This window comes from Heteronotia binoei, chromosome 7 (genome assembly GCF_032191835.1).
Source record: "Heteronotia binoei isolate CCM8104 ecotype False Entrance Well chromosome 7, APGP_CSIRO_Hbin_v1, whole genome shotgun sequence".
In the NCBI taxonomy this organism is placed as follows: domain Eukaryota; kingdom Metazoa; phylum Chordata; class Lepidosauria; order Squamata; family Gekkonidae; genus Heteronotia; species Heteronotia binoei.
In genome coordinates, this window is record NC_083229.1 from 108,962,844 (window position 1) to 108,979,423 (window position 16,580).

General features: G+C 43.7%; 1 protein-coding gene across 1 annotated transcript in view; it reads right to left on the minus strand.

Moving 5' to 3' along the window:
- Window positions 1-212: 212 nt before the first annotated feature.
- The window catches only part of F13A1 (coagulation factor XIII A chain), a 118,675-nt gene continuing 102,307 nt past the window's right edge, over window positions 213-16,580 (minus strand). Inside the window, exons 14-15 of the mRNA XM_060244190.1 lie at window positions 7,099-7,235; window positions 213-1,419 (exon numbers count right to left, since the gene is read on the minus strand). Of these exons, the coding sequence (XP_060100173.1) occupies window positions 1,272-1,419; window positions 7,099-7,235 (285 nt within the window). The 3' untranslated portion in view covers window positions 213-1,271. The remainder of the gene's footprint in view (window positions 1,420-7,098; window positions 7,236-16,580) is intronic.

Here is a 16,580-nt window from a genome sequence, read left to right on the forward strand (position 1 = left end):
GTCACATGTATCCATATGGTTTCATGTATCCTGGCCTGCTTGTTCAGGGATCCTGGAGGTTTTTTGCTATTTTCTGGGCATGGAACAGGGGTTGAGGGGGAGGGTACCTGTGAATTGTGCAGATTCTATGCTGTGCAGAAGAAGACAGGATGTTTGGAAGTGTGGTATCAAACCCTTATTTGCATCTTATTCCATGACAATCACCATCTTGGTTCATTCTTTGAAACATTTCATTTATTGCAGTTGGAGCTTTCTGTCATAGCTTTTTTTTTAAAAAACTTTATGAAATATCAAGCCTTGATTAAAACTAAAGTTCAGAGTACTTCAAAGACTGGTACTCTTGATATTTGTCTTCACTATAATGCAATAGGTCATCGATACATATAAGCAAGAAGAAACAATGTGGCCTACAATGACATCAGACTGATTTGGTCCTTTGCTGCTCCTTAAACATTTTGTTGATTGGATGCACATCATTTTCCTTGATTGGATACGATTAGCCAGTTCAATACTAGATCAACAGGAGATTTCAAGCAAAGAAGACTCCAAAATACAGTCACAATATCCTGAGATAGAGTTGCCAAATCTGGTTTAAAAAATACCTAGAGACTTTGGAAATGGGGCCTGAGAAAGGCAGGGTTTGGGAAGGGAGGGAGCTCGAGTCCGCTCTTCAAATGAGCCATTTCCTCCAGGTGAACTGGTCTCTGCTGTCTGGAGATCACTTGTAATACTTTGAGTTCTTCAGGCCCCACCTGGAGGTTGGCAACCCTACCTGAAGAAGTTCTCTTGCAGGAGCCTAATGGGCAGCACAAATTGCTTTCTTGCAGGGCTTTTTTTCGTAGCAGGAACTCCTTCGCACATTATGCTGCACCCCCCTGATGTAGCCAATCCTCCAAGAGGTTACAGTAGGCCCTGTAAGAAGAGCCCTGTAAGCTCTTGGAGGATTGGCTACATCAGGGGTATGTGACCTAATATGCAAAGGAATTCCTGCTCAAAAAAAAGCCCTGCTTTCTTGTATTCTGGAAGTGTTTTTCTTCTACAAGGGCTTGTGCAAGAAAATTTCCCAGAGTATTATTCTATGCTTTATTTGACTAATTTTGAAGGTTTAAGAGGGTGGTTTGAAAACACTATGGGACAGCTTCCGAAAAAGAAGCAAAAACAGGCATGTATGTAGAAAATGAACACATACCCTTAGAAGAATACCCTTTTGTAATGAAATTTCTGAAATACTGGGGAGGAAAAAAAATGAAGGAACAGGGAAGAAAATCTCTTTACGCAGCACTTTGAATATAAATGTCCAGTTCGCCATAGACGTGCCGTATGGCATTGCAATTCAAGCTTGCAATCAGCTTTCGGAGGCCGTCCCGCTTTGGAATACATTGCACTTCCCAGATCAAGGGTGAATTCCTTGAGAGCTTTCTGCAGTGATAAAAGAAGAATGCGAATATGGTGTCAAATAGGCCATAAATCTCAGTTTAATACATGAGCAGGCACCTCGGAGAGAGAAACAATAATCTATCTTTTAAAAAGAAATCTCCCACCCCAAATTGGGCTTTTACACCTAAAAACAAAAGCTCAACACACCAGGACACTGCTAGAGGATTCCAAGTTATCAACTAGATGTGTCTTGTAAGCACACCAAAGCTGTTGTTGAATTAGATGAAATTGATCTGTGACTGACCCAGCAAGGTAGTCTTTATCAGGGTGTTTTTTTTGTAGCGGAACTCCTTTGAATATTAAGCCACACGCCCCTGATGTAGCCAATCCTCCAAGAGCTTACAGTAGGCCCTGTAAGAAGAGCCCTGTAAGCTCTTGGAGTATTGGCTACATCAGGGGTGTGTGGCCTAATATGCAAAGGAGTTTGTTGTGTATGAGGACCAAAGTGAAGACTATTTCTGTGTGTTCCTGCCTGGTTCATTGGAGCCTTTAGGCCTAAGCTTGGGACTCAGGAACAATGGGCAATAGGATCCAAATTCCTGCTGCCCTGCTCCAATCACGGTCCCCCTGCTGGTTTGAATGATCCAATGGCATCCTAGCACTGGAACCTGGATGTGTATATAGTTGGCCCTGTGGGCCCAGTTCTTCAGTATTTAGAGTGCAGCCCTATACTATGCTGTACCTAATGAAAGAGCTATGACCACTACCACCTCACTTCTTCATTGCATTGAACCCACTATATTATAGAGGTCCTGCTACAAAAAAAGCCCTGGTCTTTATACTTTTGACTGGTATACATGTCCACAATTATGTACCGAGATCAATAATTACTCATATCTAGAAATGAAAACAACATTTGAGATAATCAGAATTTGGCACTGGATTTGGAGGTCCATTTTGTAGTAGATCTAAATTTTGTTGAGTTTGTGTCCAAAACAGGACCACTAATCAAAGCAGATTGCAGCTGAATGATGAGAATCTAGTCCCTGTTCACATGAGGGTCCATTCCCAAGGGTTCATTCCCAATCACCCAAGGCCACAACCTGCTCCAATGTCTCCAATGTTTCTCAGTATATTGGACTTACGATTCCCATGATTCTGAGAGCCCCATCAAATAACTGCAAAACAGAACCCGCTGCTTTATTCTACCCCCAATCGACTTTCAGATTACACCTAGGGGGTGTGCATAACAGAATTCCTAAGCCTAAAAGATACATGAAAAACAATGGTTTGGGTTGTTATAGTAGCTCCCAAAAGTGATATTTAGGGCTTTTTTTGGAGCAGGAGCTCCTTTGCATATTAGACCACACACCCCTGATGTAGCCAATCCTCCAAGAGCTTACAGTAGGCCCTGTAAGAAAAACCCTGTACGCTCTTGGAGGATTGGTTACATTAGTGGTGTGTGGCTTAATATGCAAAGGAGTTCCTGCTACAAAAAAAAAAAGCTCTGGTGATATTAGCAGCCTTAGTGAAATTAGAGATTCTTAGTGAAATGAAACAACCATTCTCCCCGCCCCCGAAAAAAAAAATCTGTGTTATTTTCAAGTTCAGGTGCTTGCCAAACTAGCAGCAGTTCCTGCTTGTTGTGTTGAATCCTTTCAACCAACGGGATCCTGGCGAGGGAGGAGTACAAAGTGCTTCCAGTCAATCAGCTTTGGAATTATCTTCAATTACTGCTGTCCCAGGTGTCCATGGAAAAGGAGTCTGCAGCGCACGTGCATGTAAACTCACCTACTTAAGGTTCTGGTAAATTGGAGCCCCTTTGTTGAATGCACTTGAAATTCAGGGGGACTTGAGAGAAGAGGAGAATGTGCTGTCATTCAACTCTGGGAGCTGTCATTCCAGTCCTAGAGCAGTCTGTCTGTCTCAGGGGCCATTATTCCACTCTGGAGGACTGTCACTGAAGGTCCAGTGCAGACTTCTCCAAATCCCTTCCACGTTTTCACTGCAACTTTTATTTCAATGGCGCCCATGCAAGACAACTAGTATTCCCGACTCCCATTATATTCAATGGCCGCTTTTCTCAATAGGCATTCTTGTCATTGCTTTTAGTACATCCCCTCCAGACACCATTCTTTGCAATGGACTGCCAATTCCAGGGTCTGGGGCAGCAGTCACTAAACAATGGCACCAAATTTGGCAGGAAAGAAGTTGGTCCTCTCCTCTCAAGTTCCCTCAAATTTCAAGCACATTCAACAAAGGGGCTTCATTTTACTGGGCTCTGAAGTAGATGGGTTTCCGTGCACATGCACTGTGGATACCAGTCTTTTCAATAGACAGTCATTTCCAGAGTCTGGGGAAACACTCATTGAAGATAATACCCAGGGCTGGCCCTAGAGTGTCTGACATCTAGGCAAATAACTTTTAGTGCCCCACCCCCTGCACTGATAACATCACTGAGTCACATGAGGGAGCCCAATTTGGTACCCCCACAAGGCCAGCACCCTAGGCAATCACCTAGTTTGCTTAGTGGCAGGGCTGGCCCTGATAATACCTAAGATGACTGGCTGGAAGCACTCTGTGATCCTCCCTTCCAAAGATCCAATTGGTTGGAAGGATGCCATAGCCCAGAAAGTCGCTGGATCACGCTGTAACTTAGTTGCGGTGGGTGGGGAGGTGTCTTTCTGTATGTAAAAGCCCATGGTAAGCTTTCTGACATTTTCAAGTAGTCACATAAACTTGTCCAACTCACAGGATGAGCTCTATAGACTAACCTCCACACAATAATTGTGGATTTCTAATCACAAATAGGGTTTCTTCCCAGCCAAGAGAGGCCTTAGCCATTTAGGTTTTTTACAGGGGTTGTTTTGTAGCAAAATAGGTGGTGGAGATCATTAGCATAACTCATTAGCATATGCTGCCTCCCAAGCAAAAAGCAACCCGATACAAGAAAGGAGAGCCCCTGGTGAGCGAGGCTGGCTTGGGCTGGCTAGAGATCCAGCCAGTCCAAATAGGCCTCGCTCTCCTGGGGCTCTCCTGGGCTGCCTCTCCCAATAAAAAACCCAGCAAGCCAACCGCCACCCAAAATCACATAAGAAGTGGAGAAAGGCTTGTGCGGGCTTCTCAAGGGGTTAATGAGGGCTGCTGGGGGCATTGTAAAGCCCCTGTTGGCTGGCTGGCTGCCCGCTCTCCAAATCCAGGGATTGCTTTGCAGCTGCACCTCCTATTCAATGGACAAGGTAGGTGGGGAGGAGGAGGGGGAACCCTCAGAAAGGTTCAGGAGCTGTGCTCCTGTGAGCTCCTGCTGAATCTGAGGCCTGGTCTTTTATATCACTTAGAAGGGCACTTATTTTCATGGCATTCCCAAGTCTGGGGGGGGGGGGGGCGGAATTGGTGGAAATTGATGCAGACCAATGTTCCCTCTAAACTGCAGTCTTGTGAGCAAAAATTCTACTTTGTGAGCTACTGGTATTAAAGTAGTGAGCTACTGGCATTAAAGTTGTGAGCTACTGCATAATGAAGAGGGACCCCTGAATAATTATGAATAATAATAATTGAAAATATGGTTTTGCCTTTAACAGCAAAGAGAATGTCTGATGCAATATTTGAAGAGCTGTAATTGTTAGACAAACAAGCAGTCCAAAAGGGTGTAAGATACAGATGGGTACTGATAGAGGCCCTCTGAGGAAGCTCCTTAGATAAGCAGACATGCTGGAATAAGCAGACTACCAGGGAGAAGGGGAGGAGAGAAGTGAATCAGATAATGTGTAAGGCAGGAAGCTGCAGGCTGGCTTTTGCTTAAAGCTGATGTTTTGAGAATGGTCTGGGGTTCATTATTTTTGGGAGCCTAGATGCTCAAATGAACCTGTTTTGATGTCAAAGTAAAATACCTCGTTTTTCAATCAGTAAGTGTGCACCTCGCTTATTCCTCTGCTACAATAAATTATTGTGCTCTGAGGTCATCCTTCCTGAGGTAAGACAAAAATGTGTGAGTTGGAGGCTAAAAATCTGTGAGCTAGATCATGCTAACACAGCTTAGAGGGAACACTGATGCAGACATATATGGAAGTACTGGCACCTTTTTTAAAACAAAAAGAACACTGTTGCTTAGCTATAAGCAGTTTTGAAAATGATTCCTCTTTAGTATTGACCCTAAGCAAAACAAAACAAAACCGCCATTCAGAACGGTGCTGAGCAAGTGCCTTGTCAGGGTGGTTTAAAAAGTGGCCTTTTTACAATTAAAATGTAAAAAAAAAAAAAAAACAGTTATGGAAGACTGTTGGGGACATTTCCAGTGGGATCCGGTCCACTGATCTTTTTTTTAAAAAAAAAAACCAGAATGTTATCTCAAAGGATTTTTTTTTTTTACTAATGGAATAAAACTGAACTAATTCTATTTGCCTGAAGTAACCTTAGTGATGGATGATTCTCAGTAATGTGCTAAGCCATCAACATATACCAGTCATTTATCATCTTCAATACAGAGAGGCAAATGGGATTAATAATAAATAATCAGCTTTGTTTTTCTCTCTGTGAACATTAACTTGCCACCTCTACAAAGCCATGATAACTCGATCAGCAATATGCATATTGTGTGGAACCAAGAACCTCAGCTTTTAGGGATGCTTTTACAGGGAGTTTCTAGCTCTCATGGTGTATGAGTAAAACCTGGAATTGCCAAGATCTAGAACGCCATGTGCTGAGAGCACAGAACTCCTCCACATATACGCAGCGCTACCCCATTCATTTCAAAAGAGAGACCCTATTGGTAAGCATTGGCTGGTTACAGAGGGGTGGGACAGCAGGCCAGCGGATCGAAAAAGAGTGTCCAAATGTGCACATCTGCCTGTCGTCCCCATCCCGTACTCACCCCATCCTGGTCTGGATGGGAGCCGCCTCACAAAGGTACCACTCCCAAAGTGGTACCTAATATCTAAGGTGGCTCCAAAGTGCTTCCCTGGCCGTCTGGACAGCCAGGAAGTGCCCGGGGAGCATCTGGGGAGTGTCCAGGGAGTGGCAGATGGGAACACGAGCACTCTGGATGCTCCTCCAGAGCACCCACAGCCTGGAGCGCTTGCAAAGCAATGGCTGGATTAATAAGAGTGAAAGAGGCCACGCAAATAACCAGATTTCCCAAGGGTAAACTGAGTTGTCTGTATTATCCAGCCAAGTGAATGCCGTTACCATCGGAGCTCCATCTAGTAAAATCATCTTCTGCCCCCCATCAGGTTCTGGTGAAGAACCAGGAACTGGGCAAGGCTTCCATTTATGAGCGTAAAAAAAGGGAGACCTTTCTGTCAGACCATTAAAATAATAACTAGCAGCAGCCACAACAATAAGAGGTATTTATATATTTTGAATTCTCAAAGCACATAAATTATTTGCAATACTTCCAACATCACAGTAATACTGCAGAGATTGCTGAAACTCTTAAAACTGAGAGTTATTGGCTTGTCTAAGGAGATCATGGCTAAAGTGATGCTTAAACTGTGGATGGATTTATTACCACAGCTTAGTTTGATAGCCACTACATTATACAAATAGGATTATAGTAATATCTTATTACTATCAGTATCTGCCTCTAATGACTTACAGGAAAAGGGCATAAGCTCAAAATTTTAAATGCAATACATTTTGGATGCATTCACTTATGCCATCTGCATAAGTGCTACAGATACTGGGAAGCCAGTGTTACACTACCAACACGAGTCTAATTCTTACCCAAACTTCCTTGAGGTGGGGCTCAGTATCCCAGGCCCATCAAGTCGTACCAAGATGTCTGTTAGTTCCCGATTCAGCGGGTTGATGAATTCCACAGTCACTGTCATTTCCTTGCCAACTACCTTCTCACCAGCAACCTACAGGAAGAATACAGATCAAAATAAGAAAACTGGGGTACTTGAAAGACAGCCCCCTCCCATATTAATCTGTCTGGCAATTAAACTCTCAACCCTTGCTTGGTAGGCAGCTACCAGTACCAAGGCTTGTTGGGTGTTGGCCTCTCAGCTATGGAATGCCAGCTTTAAAGATGTTCAGCTAGCACTATCTACTTAACAGGAATGTCAAACATGTGGCCTGGGGCCACATCAGGGCTCCTATCAGGCCCCCGAGCAAATGGCTTGTCATCCGCTTCCTTCTCCCTCTCTCTTGCTTCCTTCTGCATCACAGCTTGCTTTGCCAGGCTCGTTCAATCACATAGGAGCTACAGAGCCAAACTTCTATTTTCTCCATTGGCTAAGGCTCCTCTCTTGGGGAGGAAGGGGGGCGAAGGCAAAACTTGCTTTGCCAGGCACTCTCAATCCCACAGCAGAGCTACTGAGCCAAGCCTCTCTTCCTTCTATTGGCTGAAACTCCTACCCCTCCTGGTTCCCTGGGGAAGGAAAGAGCCAGAACTTCCTTTGCCCAGTTCCCTGGATCCCATGGGAGAGATACAAAGAAAGCACCTTTAAGACCAACAAGTGCTAATGTTTTAAGGTTTTTTTCTTTTAATCTTCGTGCTTGTCTGTGTCCTTTATAAAGTTTACATCTCTGCTACCTAATTTTAAATAGGTACACACATGGCCCAGCCCAACATGACCTAGCCCAACAAGGTCTCATTTTTGTCAGATCCGGCCCTCATTGCAAATGAGTTTGACACCCCTGGTAGATCTTTTAGGTGGAGGGGAGGGGGGAGGGAAACCCATCAGAGCATAATGTTTGTATAAGTACTGTATTTTCTGGCTTGCAGGGCTTTTTTGTAGCAGGAACTCCTTTGCATATTAGGCCACATCCCCTAATGTAGCCAATCCTCCAAGAGCTTACAGTAGGCCCTGTATGAAGAACCCTGTAGGATTGGCAACATCAGGGGTGTGTGGCCTAATATGCAAAGGAGTTCCTGCTACAAAAAAAAGCCTTGCTATCTTGTATATGTTAAAAGCTGCCATGGCCTTCAGTTTGCGAGACCTGAGCAAGGCTGTTAATGACAGGATATTTGGGAAGCCATAGCTTCATAGAGTTGCCATAAGGTGGAAGTGACTTTCTTAAATTTTTATTTAAGAATACCAACAATATAGTTACAATACAACAATGTAATGGCAAAGGTAGCGACTCAGTAATACCATCTTGCTAATAATTTATAGAAGTGCATACAGATATTGATGGGTCTTGAAGTGTAAAGATTGGATCGCCATGTCATCACCCAGGAGTCTGCAGAGAAAGAACTACTCAAGTCTGCTTGCCAGCTCGTAGCAAATGACGGTAAACGATCATCATCTAGAGCCAACGGTATTTTATAAAGGGCCAATAAACATCCTTTAGTGCTATTAAATTCACTTTTAATTAAACATTAGGTGGAAGCAGGCCTTGGATTCAGTGGTTGCTCACAGGAGCACAGCTCCTGAACCTTTCTGACAGTTCCACCTCCTCCTTGTCCATTGAATAGTAGGTGCAGCTGCATAACAATCCCTGGATGGGCTCCACCACCTCTTTTTCTACAAAACAACCCCTGGGTGGAAGTGACTTGATGGCACATAACACACCACAGGCTGTGATCACACACACACACACACACAAACCAATGCACTTTCAATCCACTTTCAACACACTTCCCAACTGGATTTTGCCACACAGTAAAATCAAGTTGGAAAGTGCACTGAAAGCGCATTATTTCATGTGTGTGATCGCAGCCACATGTTATCTTTTGCACTGTCTGCAGGGCTTTTTTTGTAGAAAAAGCCCAGCATGAACTAATTTGCATATTAGGCCACACCCTCTGATGGCAAGCTAGCTGGAACTGCATTCCTGTGTGCTCCTGCTCAAAAAAAAGCCCTGTCTTTATTAGGTTTACAGTAAAGGGGAAAGAGGTAGGGAGGGTAGGAAGGGAATGATTTTTTTTTTTTCAAAAAGCCCTGTCTGTCTGATTATGTTTTATGCTGCTTTTTCTTTACTGCTTTATCTTCTTTGGATTTAGTATTGTTTTACTGATTTTATTATTTATTATTGCAAACAGGTCCAAATAAAAAAGCTTGGATAAGTGACTAATTAACAAGAAGTAAACGTTTCTAATAAAGATCTTGATTGTTAAATATGAATTGGCTGCAGAGAGGGAGTGGTTTCTCTACTGGGGAACAGAGACTGAACTGGAAGTATGGGCCCACCAAAGCCATCAAACTGTGAGACAGATCTCCTGCAGAGATGCAATAGGAAAAGAGAGACCTGAGGTCTTGCCTGGCATCTGCTCTGCAAATATATGCAAATATTGGATATTCTTAAATATAAAACACATATTATGTTAATCATTATTCACAGAATCCCTTTGACTCATGATGCATTTGGCTAGCAGTGGAAACCCCAATTAGAATATGGGGGGGGGGGGTGTTTGTTTTGTTTTGCTTATTGTAACAGTTGGCGAAGGATTGTTTTTGTTAAGGTACATCGTTTGCTGTTGGCCAAGGATGGCTGGTTGGTATTTCCTCAGTGGGAGCCATTCACTAAGTGGAGGATGTTTCCTTAATGACAATTCTCCTGCAGGGCATGGAGTTAGTCTGTTTGGTAAGACTGACAAAAAAAAGCTCACTAGTTCCAAACCAAGGAACTAATCACATGGAAGTCTATGGAAGGAAAAGAAACAGTCTGAATTTGGGCAGAAATGGCAAATGTCAGGCAGAGATCTGGAAGTCTGAGATAATCAGGAAGCAGTAGTCGGGGCTGGGAGGGGGAGTTCATGTGGCCGCTTTATGAGAGCTTGATGCAGGATTAGGGTTGCCAGGTGGGGGATGGGGCAGCCAGAAATTCTAGCTCTTTTTTTTAGTGTTATGTACCACTAGGTGGCGAGCTAGATTTGTTTTTATTACAAGAGACCTTTCAGAGGTCGTTTGCCGTTGCCTGCCTCTGCAGCCTGACCCTGGTATTCCTTGGAGGTCATCCTTCCAAACAGTAGCCGAGTCCAACTCTGCTAAGCTTCCCAGATCTGACAACGCTAGTAGAAAGGGCAACAATGCTAGTAGAAAGGTGGGTAAAAATGTTTTAAATAAAATAAGTATGTACTCTGTTCAAGAAGCAGAGGACCAGGGTGAACTGGGGGGGGGGGCACAGTAGGGTATTTGGCCTGGGCCTCACACTCAAAGGGGGCCACAAATTTTAAAAGGTAAAGGTAGTCTCCTGTACAAGCACCAGTCGTTTCCGACTCTGGGGTGACGTTGCTTTCACGACATTTTCACAGCAGACATTTTAACGGGGTGGTTTGCCATTGCCTTCCCCAGCCATCTACACTTTTCCCCCAGCAAGCTGGGTACTCATTTTATTGACCTCGGAAGGATGGAAGGCTGACTCTACCCTGAGCTGGCTACCTGAACCCAGCTTCCACTGGTATGGTACTCAGCTCATGAGCAGAGCTTGGACTGTAGTACTGCAGCTTATCACTCTGCGCCACGGGATACAAATTTAACAACTTGCTAATTTGGGGGGGGGGGTTCGATAATCTTCATAGCTTGCTTTTTTGTATATGCATATGCATCATCATCATCATTATTATTCTACAGGACTCAAAAACCAGAGGTGGCATGGACATTTCTGGGACTCCCTCTTTGTAACTTGCTATTTTTTTTGGGGGGGGGGGGTGTTACCAGCGCCTGCTTCTTCATGATTCATTATGCTGGTGGCAGCTGCTTTGTATGTACTCATAACCAAGTGAGTAAACTGGTTTAGCTCGAGTTCTGTCTGCACTCCACTAGATCAGTAACCCTGAAAGGTGATGCGCAACAAAGATGACTAGCTCCAATGCCAAAATGAGGATGATGATACAGATGTGGAAACATTTCCAGATGTGAACATCTGCAGCATGCACACGGAGGTCTGCCCCTGAACACAGATCTCTCTGAAAGGACCACGGTGTCTGCTAATTCTTTTTTCTAACAGCCTAAGAGGTCATCTTTGGATAATAAAAGCTGTTTTTTTCCCTCATCTCTCGAGTCCACTAAAAGTCAATATTCAGACCACCTCCCCAGGCCTGATCTATTTGTTAACTACAGACTTTATAAAATGCCTATTGTAAAGAGAGGGTAGGGGAGAAAGCTACTGAACTTAGGTACTGGATAAGGCTCTTAGTCTTCACCCCGCCAAAACCTCCCAGGGATCTGACGGTCTTTTGTCTGATAAGGGCACAGGGAATTAGCACTTTAAAAATGAAAGGAAAGGAAAGAAAAACCCTACCGTGCTACATAATGCATAATTCATCGCAACATCTGTGGTATGTCACATTTATCTTAACACACGAGAATGAACCAATTCAGCCTATGCTTGTTAGGGTTTATGAATTATATTAAATCTTTTATTTCTCTCTCCTTGGTCTTTTTTTTTTTTTTAAGGGGGATCAGATTCTTCTCCCAGCTGAACCAGAAGGCAAACTGATACGTGGGAAGTAATAGCATTGATATGGACTCACTGCCAAGCTAGTGAGAACAAAATTTGGCTATACTGAGTGCACTAGAAGCCGTGGCTTTGTATTAAGCTGCATTTGATACCAGAAACAATCAAGAAATATTGATGGTATTCAAATGCTTTTTCTTTCCATGTAATCAGACATGCATTACACGCTGCTGAGAAAAGTAAGGCATTTTGGGGTGAGGGTGTGTGTGTGTGTGTGTGAGGGATTCCTTTCCAATACTTCAGTTTCCTCACTGTCCTAGTTGCAGCAAATATAATTTTCTTTTCATTCATGGGGCAGTGGTAGGGAAAAAAGCAAAAAAGAAAAGAAAAGAAAAGAAAAGAAAAGAAAAGAAAAGAAAAGAAAAGAAAAGAAAAGAAAAGAAAAGAAAAGAAAAAGCCTCAGGCCTCATTTTGGGCAGGAACTCACAGGAGCAGAGCACGGGAACCCCTAAATTTTATTTTGCTCTTTCTTACCCCCCTCCCCACAAAAAAAACCCCTTGCTTCTGGGCTCCATTGTTCAACCCCCCTGTAAGGATTTTGCTGAACTCTTAAGATTTGACAAACTTCCTAATATCCCCCCCCACACACACACACAAAAATGGGAAAATAACCAAAACATATAAAGCAGACGGATGGAAATCTTCACCATGCCACTGTGGCCACATAGGAGAAAGTAATTTTAAAAGCATGATAGTGGGAGTAAGGTTTTATTATGACAATTAGAATTCAAGAAGCATTTTAAGGTAGATGCTGAGCTGCTATAATTGAGTACACATTCTGGTGATGTCAGGGGTGTGTGGCATATGCAAATGAGTTATTCAAATGAGTTGTGCTAATGAGCTTCAGCACTTATGATTCTATTAAATGATCCCTGCATAGCCTTATATCCATAGGATACCAGCCAACACACAATAGGCAGAATCCAGCTAGTTTTTCTGATGGTGAAAAAAGGGTTGGTTTCCTTTGACCACCCCAAAAGCCTGTGCTTGAGATCATGGGATTCTGCATGATTTGATTTGATTTATTAGAATTATACCCCACCCTCCGCACTGAAGCAGGCTCAGGGCGTGGACATAAGCCACGTGGGATGGGGAAGGGAGATTTGGCGAGAATGAACAAAAGAAGCTGGCTAGTTCCAAACCAATGATTAATCACATGTTTATGGCTACCTCAGGCACACAAGGGGGCACTGGAGGGAATGAGAGGTTAACAGGAGTCTTCTAGATCCTCATTCAGTCCCACTTTCCACCCCAGCTTCACACAAGTCACTCATGCTCCGAGTTACTGCCTAAAATACATTTTGAAAACGTGCCACAGTGCAGATCTGCTCATATGTTATGGGAACAGGTTCAGTTGAGACACATTATACCTTGAGGCAACATCAGCAGAACCATTTGTACAAAATTGCATCATGCAGACAGGCTGCATATGGGTCAGATCCAGAGTATATGGGCAGTTTTCATGGATTTGCCTTTCCCACTGCAGATCCCTCCCCCATCAGTCCTCAAGGTCCCCTGACACGCAGGAGCAACAAGTTGTAAATATCAGTGGACTGTAGTGGGGAGGAAGCAGGAAAGTCCCATCCACTGTTGAGAAATTTGATCCAGATCCAACCTGGAGAATGTTGGGCTTCTCCACATTCTAATTTTCCTCACTTGTAAATTCCTGTTTCTTTGAGATTTATTTTGTGTTCCACACACGTTTTGCTCCCTCTAGTGGTCAATTCAATGCTATAGGCTAGGGGGTCTTTGGCCACACAACCCTGCCCCCTGAGGGGGGGAAGAAAAGCAGTGGGCTCCCACTGCCAACACTCCTGCCATGCTGGTTTAATTCCACCCACTTATAACAGTGACTGAAACCTGCCCCATCTGTGGTCAGGCCTCTTGCACCTGCCATAGCCAGGAAATTGGCCCCTGGCTTCCAGCAGCCACTCCCACCCATGTTCCACACAAAAACCTACAGTTTAAATCTTCAGGGAGATATGCTGGACATAAACCAATGTAATATCAAATTGACCACTAGAGGGAGCAAACATGTGAGGAACAGGAAAACCTCCCTGAAGAAACAGGAAGTTACAAGTGAGGAAAATAAGAATGAGGAAAAGCCAGCTGTCTGACTACCACTTGCTTGCCCCTGGCGGGGGAGGGGGCAGTGATCCAAGGACCCATCTTGGACTTCGGACCAGGACCCCAGAATCACTGCCTCTGCTTTACTCCTGCCACAGTACGCTTAGCTGGCTGAAACTGAAAGCTACACAGCAGCACTTAGCACTCCTTGCTGGAAAGTGGCAGAAACACCTGAGCAGTACAGGTTGTGTGTCTCAGACAGATTCTTTTCCAGCCAACGATGCAGCATTTGACTGAGGGGCTGCTGAGTGATAAAACCAACCAGCAGCCAGCTTCAGAGGAGGTAAGGTACATGGGTCACCAGATGCTCTGTACCGAAGTGTAATGGTGATTAAACAGAACTTTCCTATGGCTCTCCGGACAGTTTTGAGTGGATTTAAAAAGGAATAACTAAACAAACAACCTTTAAGTAAGTTTGAAAGAACTTTCTGAGATTTCTTTAAAGAGAACAAAACAAACTGGGCACAGAATTAACTTTCCCCTTCTTCTTAACGGTATATAAAACGACTGTCTGAAGAAGCAGTGACTCTGGGGTTCGTTCTCGGCATGTTTAATATTCCTGCTTCAGAGAAGCCGAGAAAGACTAAGCAATTTAGGAGTGTAACCCAGGGAGTCTGTAGATGCTGTTCAGATCTGGCAAAGAATTGAAAGGATTATACATTTTTAAAATGTGGTTACTGAAGATATGAGCTCGAAGCAAAGTTTATTTGACATTGGCTTCCTCTGTGGAGTGCTCAGAAAAGACATAATATTATTTGAGGACACTGCTGATAAACATTTGTCCTCACTAATTAGATACACATAGGCTGGCATCTGCAGAGAGTTCTCAAAACAAACTTTGATGAGAAGGAGCCATTCCCCTCAAACTTTTTTTTTAAAGAGTTTGGAGCCTTATCATCTGTCACATTGTCTCACATTCATTTTGGTTTTTTTAAAATCTGGAATGAATGGGCAGTTCATATAATCATTGCGCCTTCCTGGACGAAAGCTGTCGATATATGAGTTCTTGCCTTGACCTGGACAGCCCAAGCAAGCCCGATCTCATCATTTCTTGGAAGCTAAGCAGGGCCGAGCTTGGCAAGTACTTGCACGGGAGACCTCCAAGGAGTACCAGGGCCGGGATGCATAGGTAGGTGATATCCCAGCTACCCCTCTGAAAAAAGTCCTAGCCCCACTATGGGTCTCCAGAAGTCACCATGATCGTAAAGAGGCAATTTAAGATTACAGCCACTTTGGTGCAAGGGTTAGAGCAGAGGTCCCTCATAGTGCCTGGGGTCTCCAGGGTGCCCACCACTGTGTTTCCTAGCACCTGCTAAGTGTTTTTGGAAAGTGGGAGGGGTCAGGTGGGGCTTTGGGGCAGCAGGCTTTTGATTGGCTCCACAGATTTTTTAAAATGTTACTTTGGCTGTAGTTGCCATTACAATGCAAGGATATTTGCTCTGTGACTTAAGGTAACCTGTAGCAGCCATTTTGTGGCTGGCTCCACCTCCTGTGGCAGCCATTTCATGGTCTCCATGTTATGGCTGTGTGTCCCAAACTGTGTCAGAATTCCTCAGGCTCAGAAAAGTTGTCGATTCCCGTATCCAGGGCTTTTTTTGAGCAGGAAACGCACAGGAATGCGGTTCTGGCTGGCTTGGTGTCAGGGGTGTGGCCTAATATCCAAATGAGTTCCTTCTGGGCTTTTCCTACAAAAAAAGCCCTGTGTGAAACAATGGGTGTAGACTAATATGCAAATGAGTTCCTGCTGGGCTTTTTCTATATAAAAAAGCCCTGCCCGTATTCCCCAATGATACATTTGTTCATGGGTTGCTGCTAACTTAGTCATCCAAGGCAGACTGCAGAGATGTGGGTTTTTTCCTCAGTCTCCTTTGGATCATATTGGGGAAGGCTGCATGGAAGGGGGGGGGGCACTGGGTTGACTTGATAGCTTGAGCCAGACCTACAGAGCACCATACATACAAGACTACTCCCCCCCCCTCGAGTTTAGGATTATTCCTGCCTCCAAAACACACATCCTGAAAGTACTCTTTGAACTCCTCCTGAGTGAAACAAGTAGTTGGGGATATGGATGATATAGCCATGTTTTCCAATCTTTTTGACATGGTGGCCCACAAGTCCAAATTGTTGTAGCACCGTGACCCATTTAGAAAAGCAGAGCATGAACAAATCAATAGAAGTGCAAAAGGCTAAGATTCCAGCTTAGCGAACCACAAACGGGGGAATGCTGGGAATAGGGAATAGTAAAAGTGTATAAATTAATGGCATATTGAATGTTTTGACTTTGAACAATTTTTTTAAAAAAGTTCAGAACATACACATGATTTTCTTTTTCATGCAGCTTCTGGTTGCAACAATTTGCTTGAGAAGTTTTCCCCCTTTCCAAGCCAATTTCAGTTTGAGACTCTTCCAATGACCATACACTGTCAGTCTGCTTCTGCAGCAGGAAATTACTTCAGTGGAACAGGAAACTGAGCCTAAAGAAATCTCAGCTAAAGTGATGACTAAATCCTGTTGATATCAATAACATTGTCACTATTAATTTGCTCCACTGAGAAGTGAAATTTATAATTTACAACTAATTTTACAATTGATATTACCTTAACCGTGTGGGGTTTTTTTAGTACTATGTGGACTGATTAGTGTTTCATTCCTCTTAACCAGGGGTGGCCAAA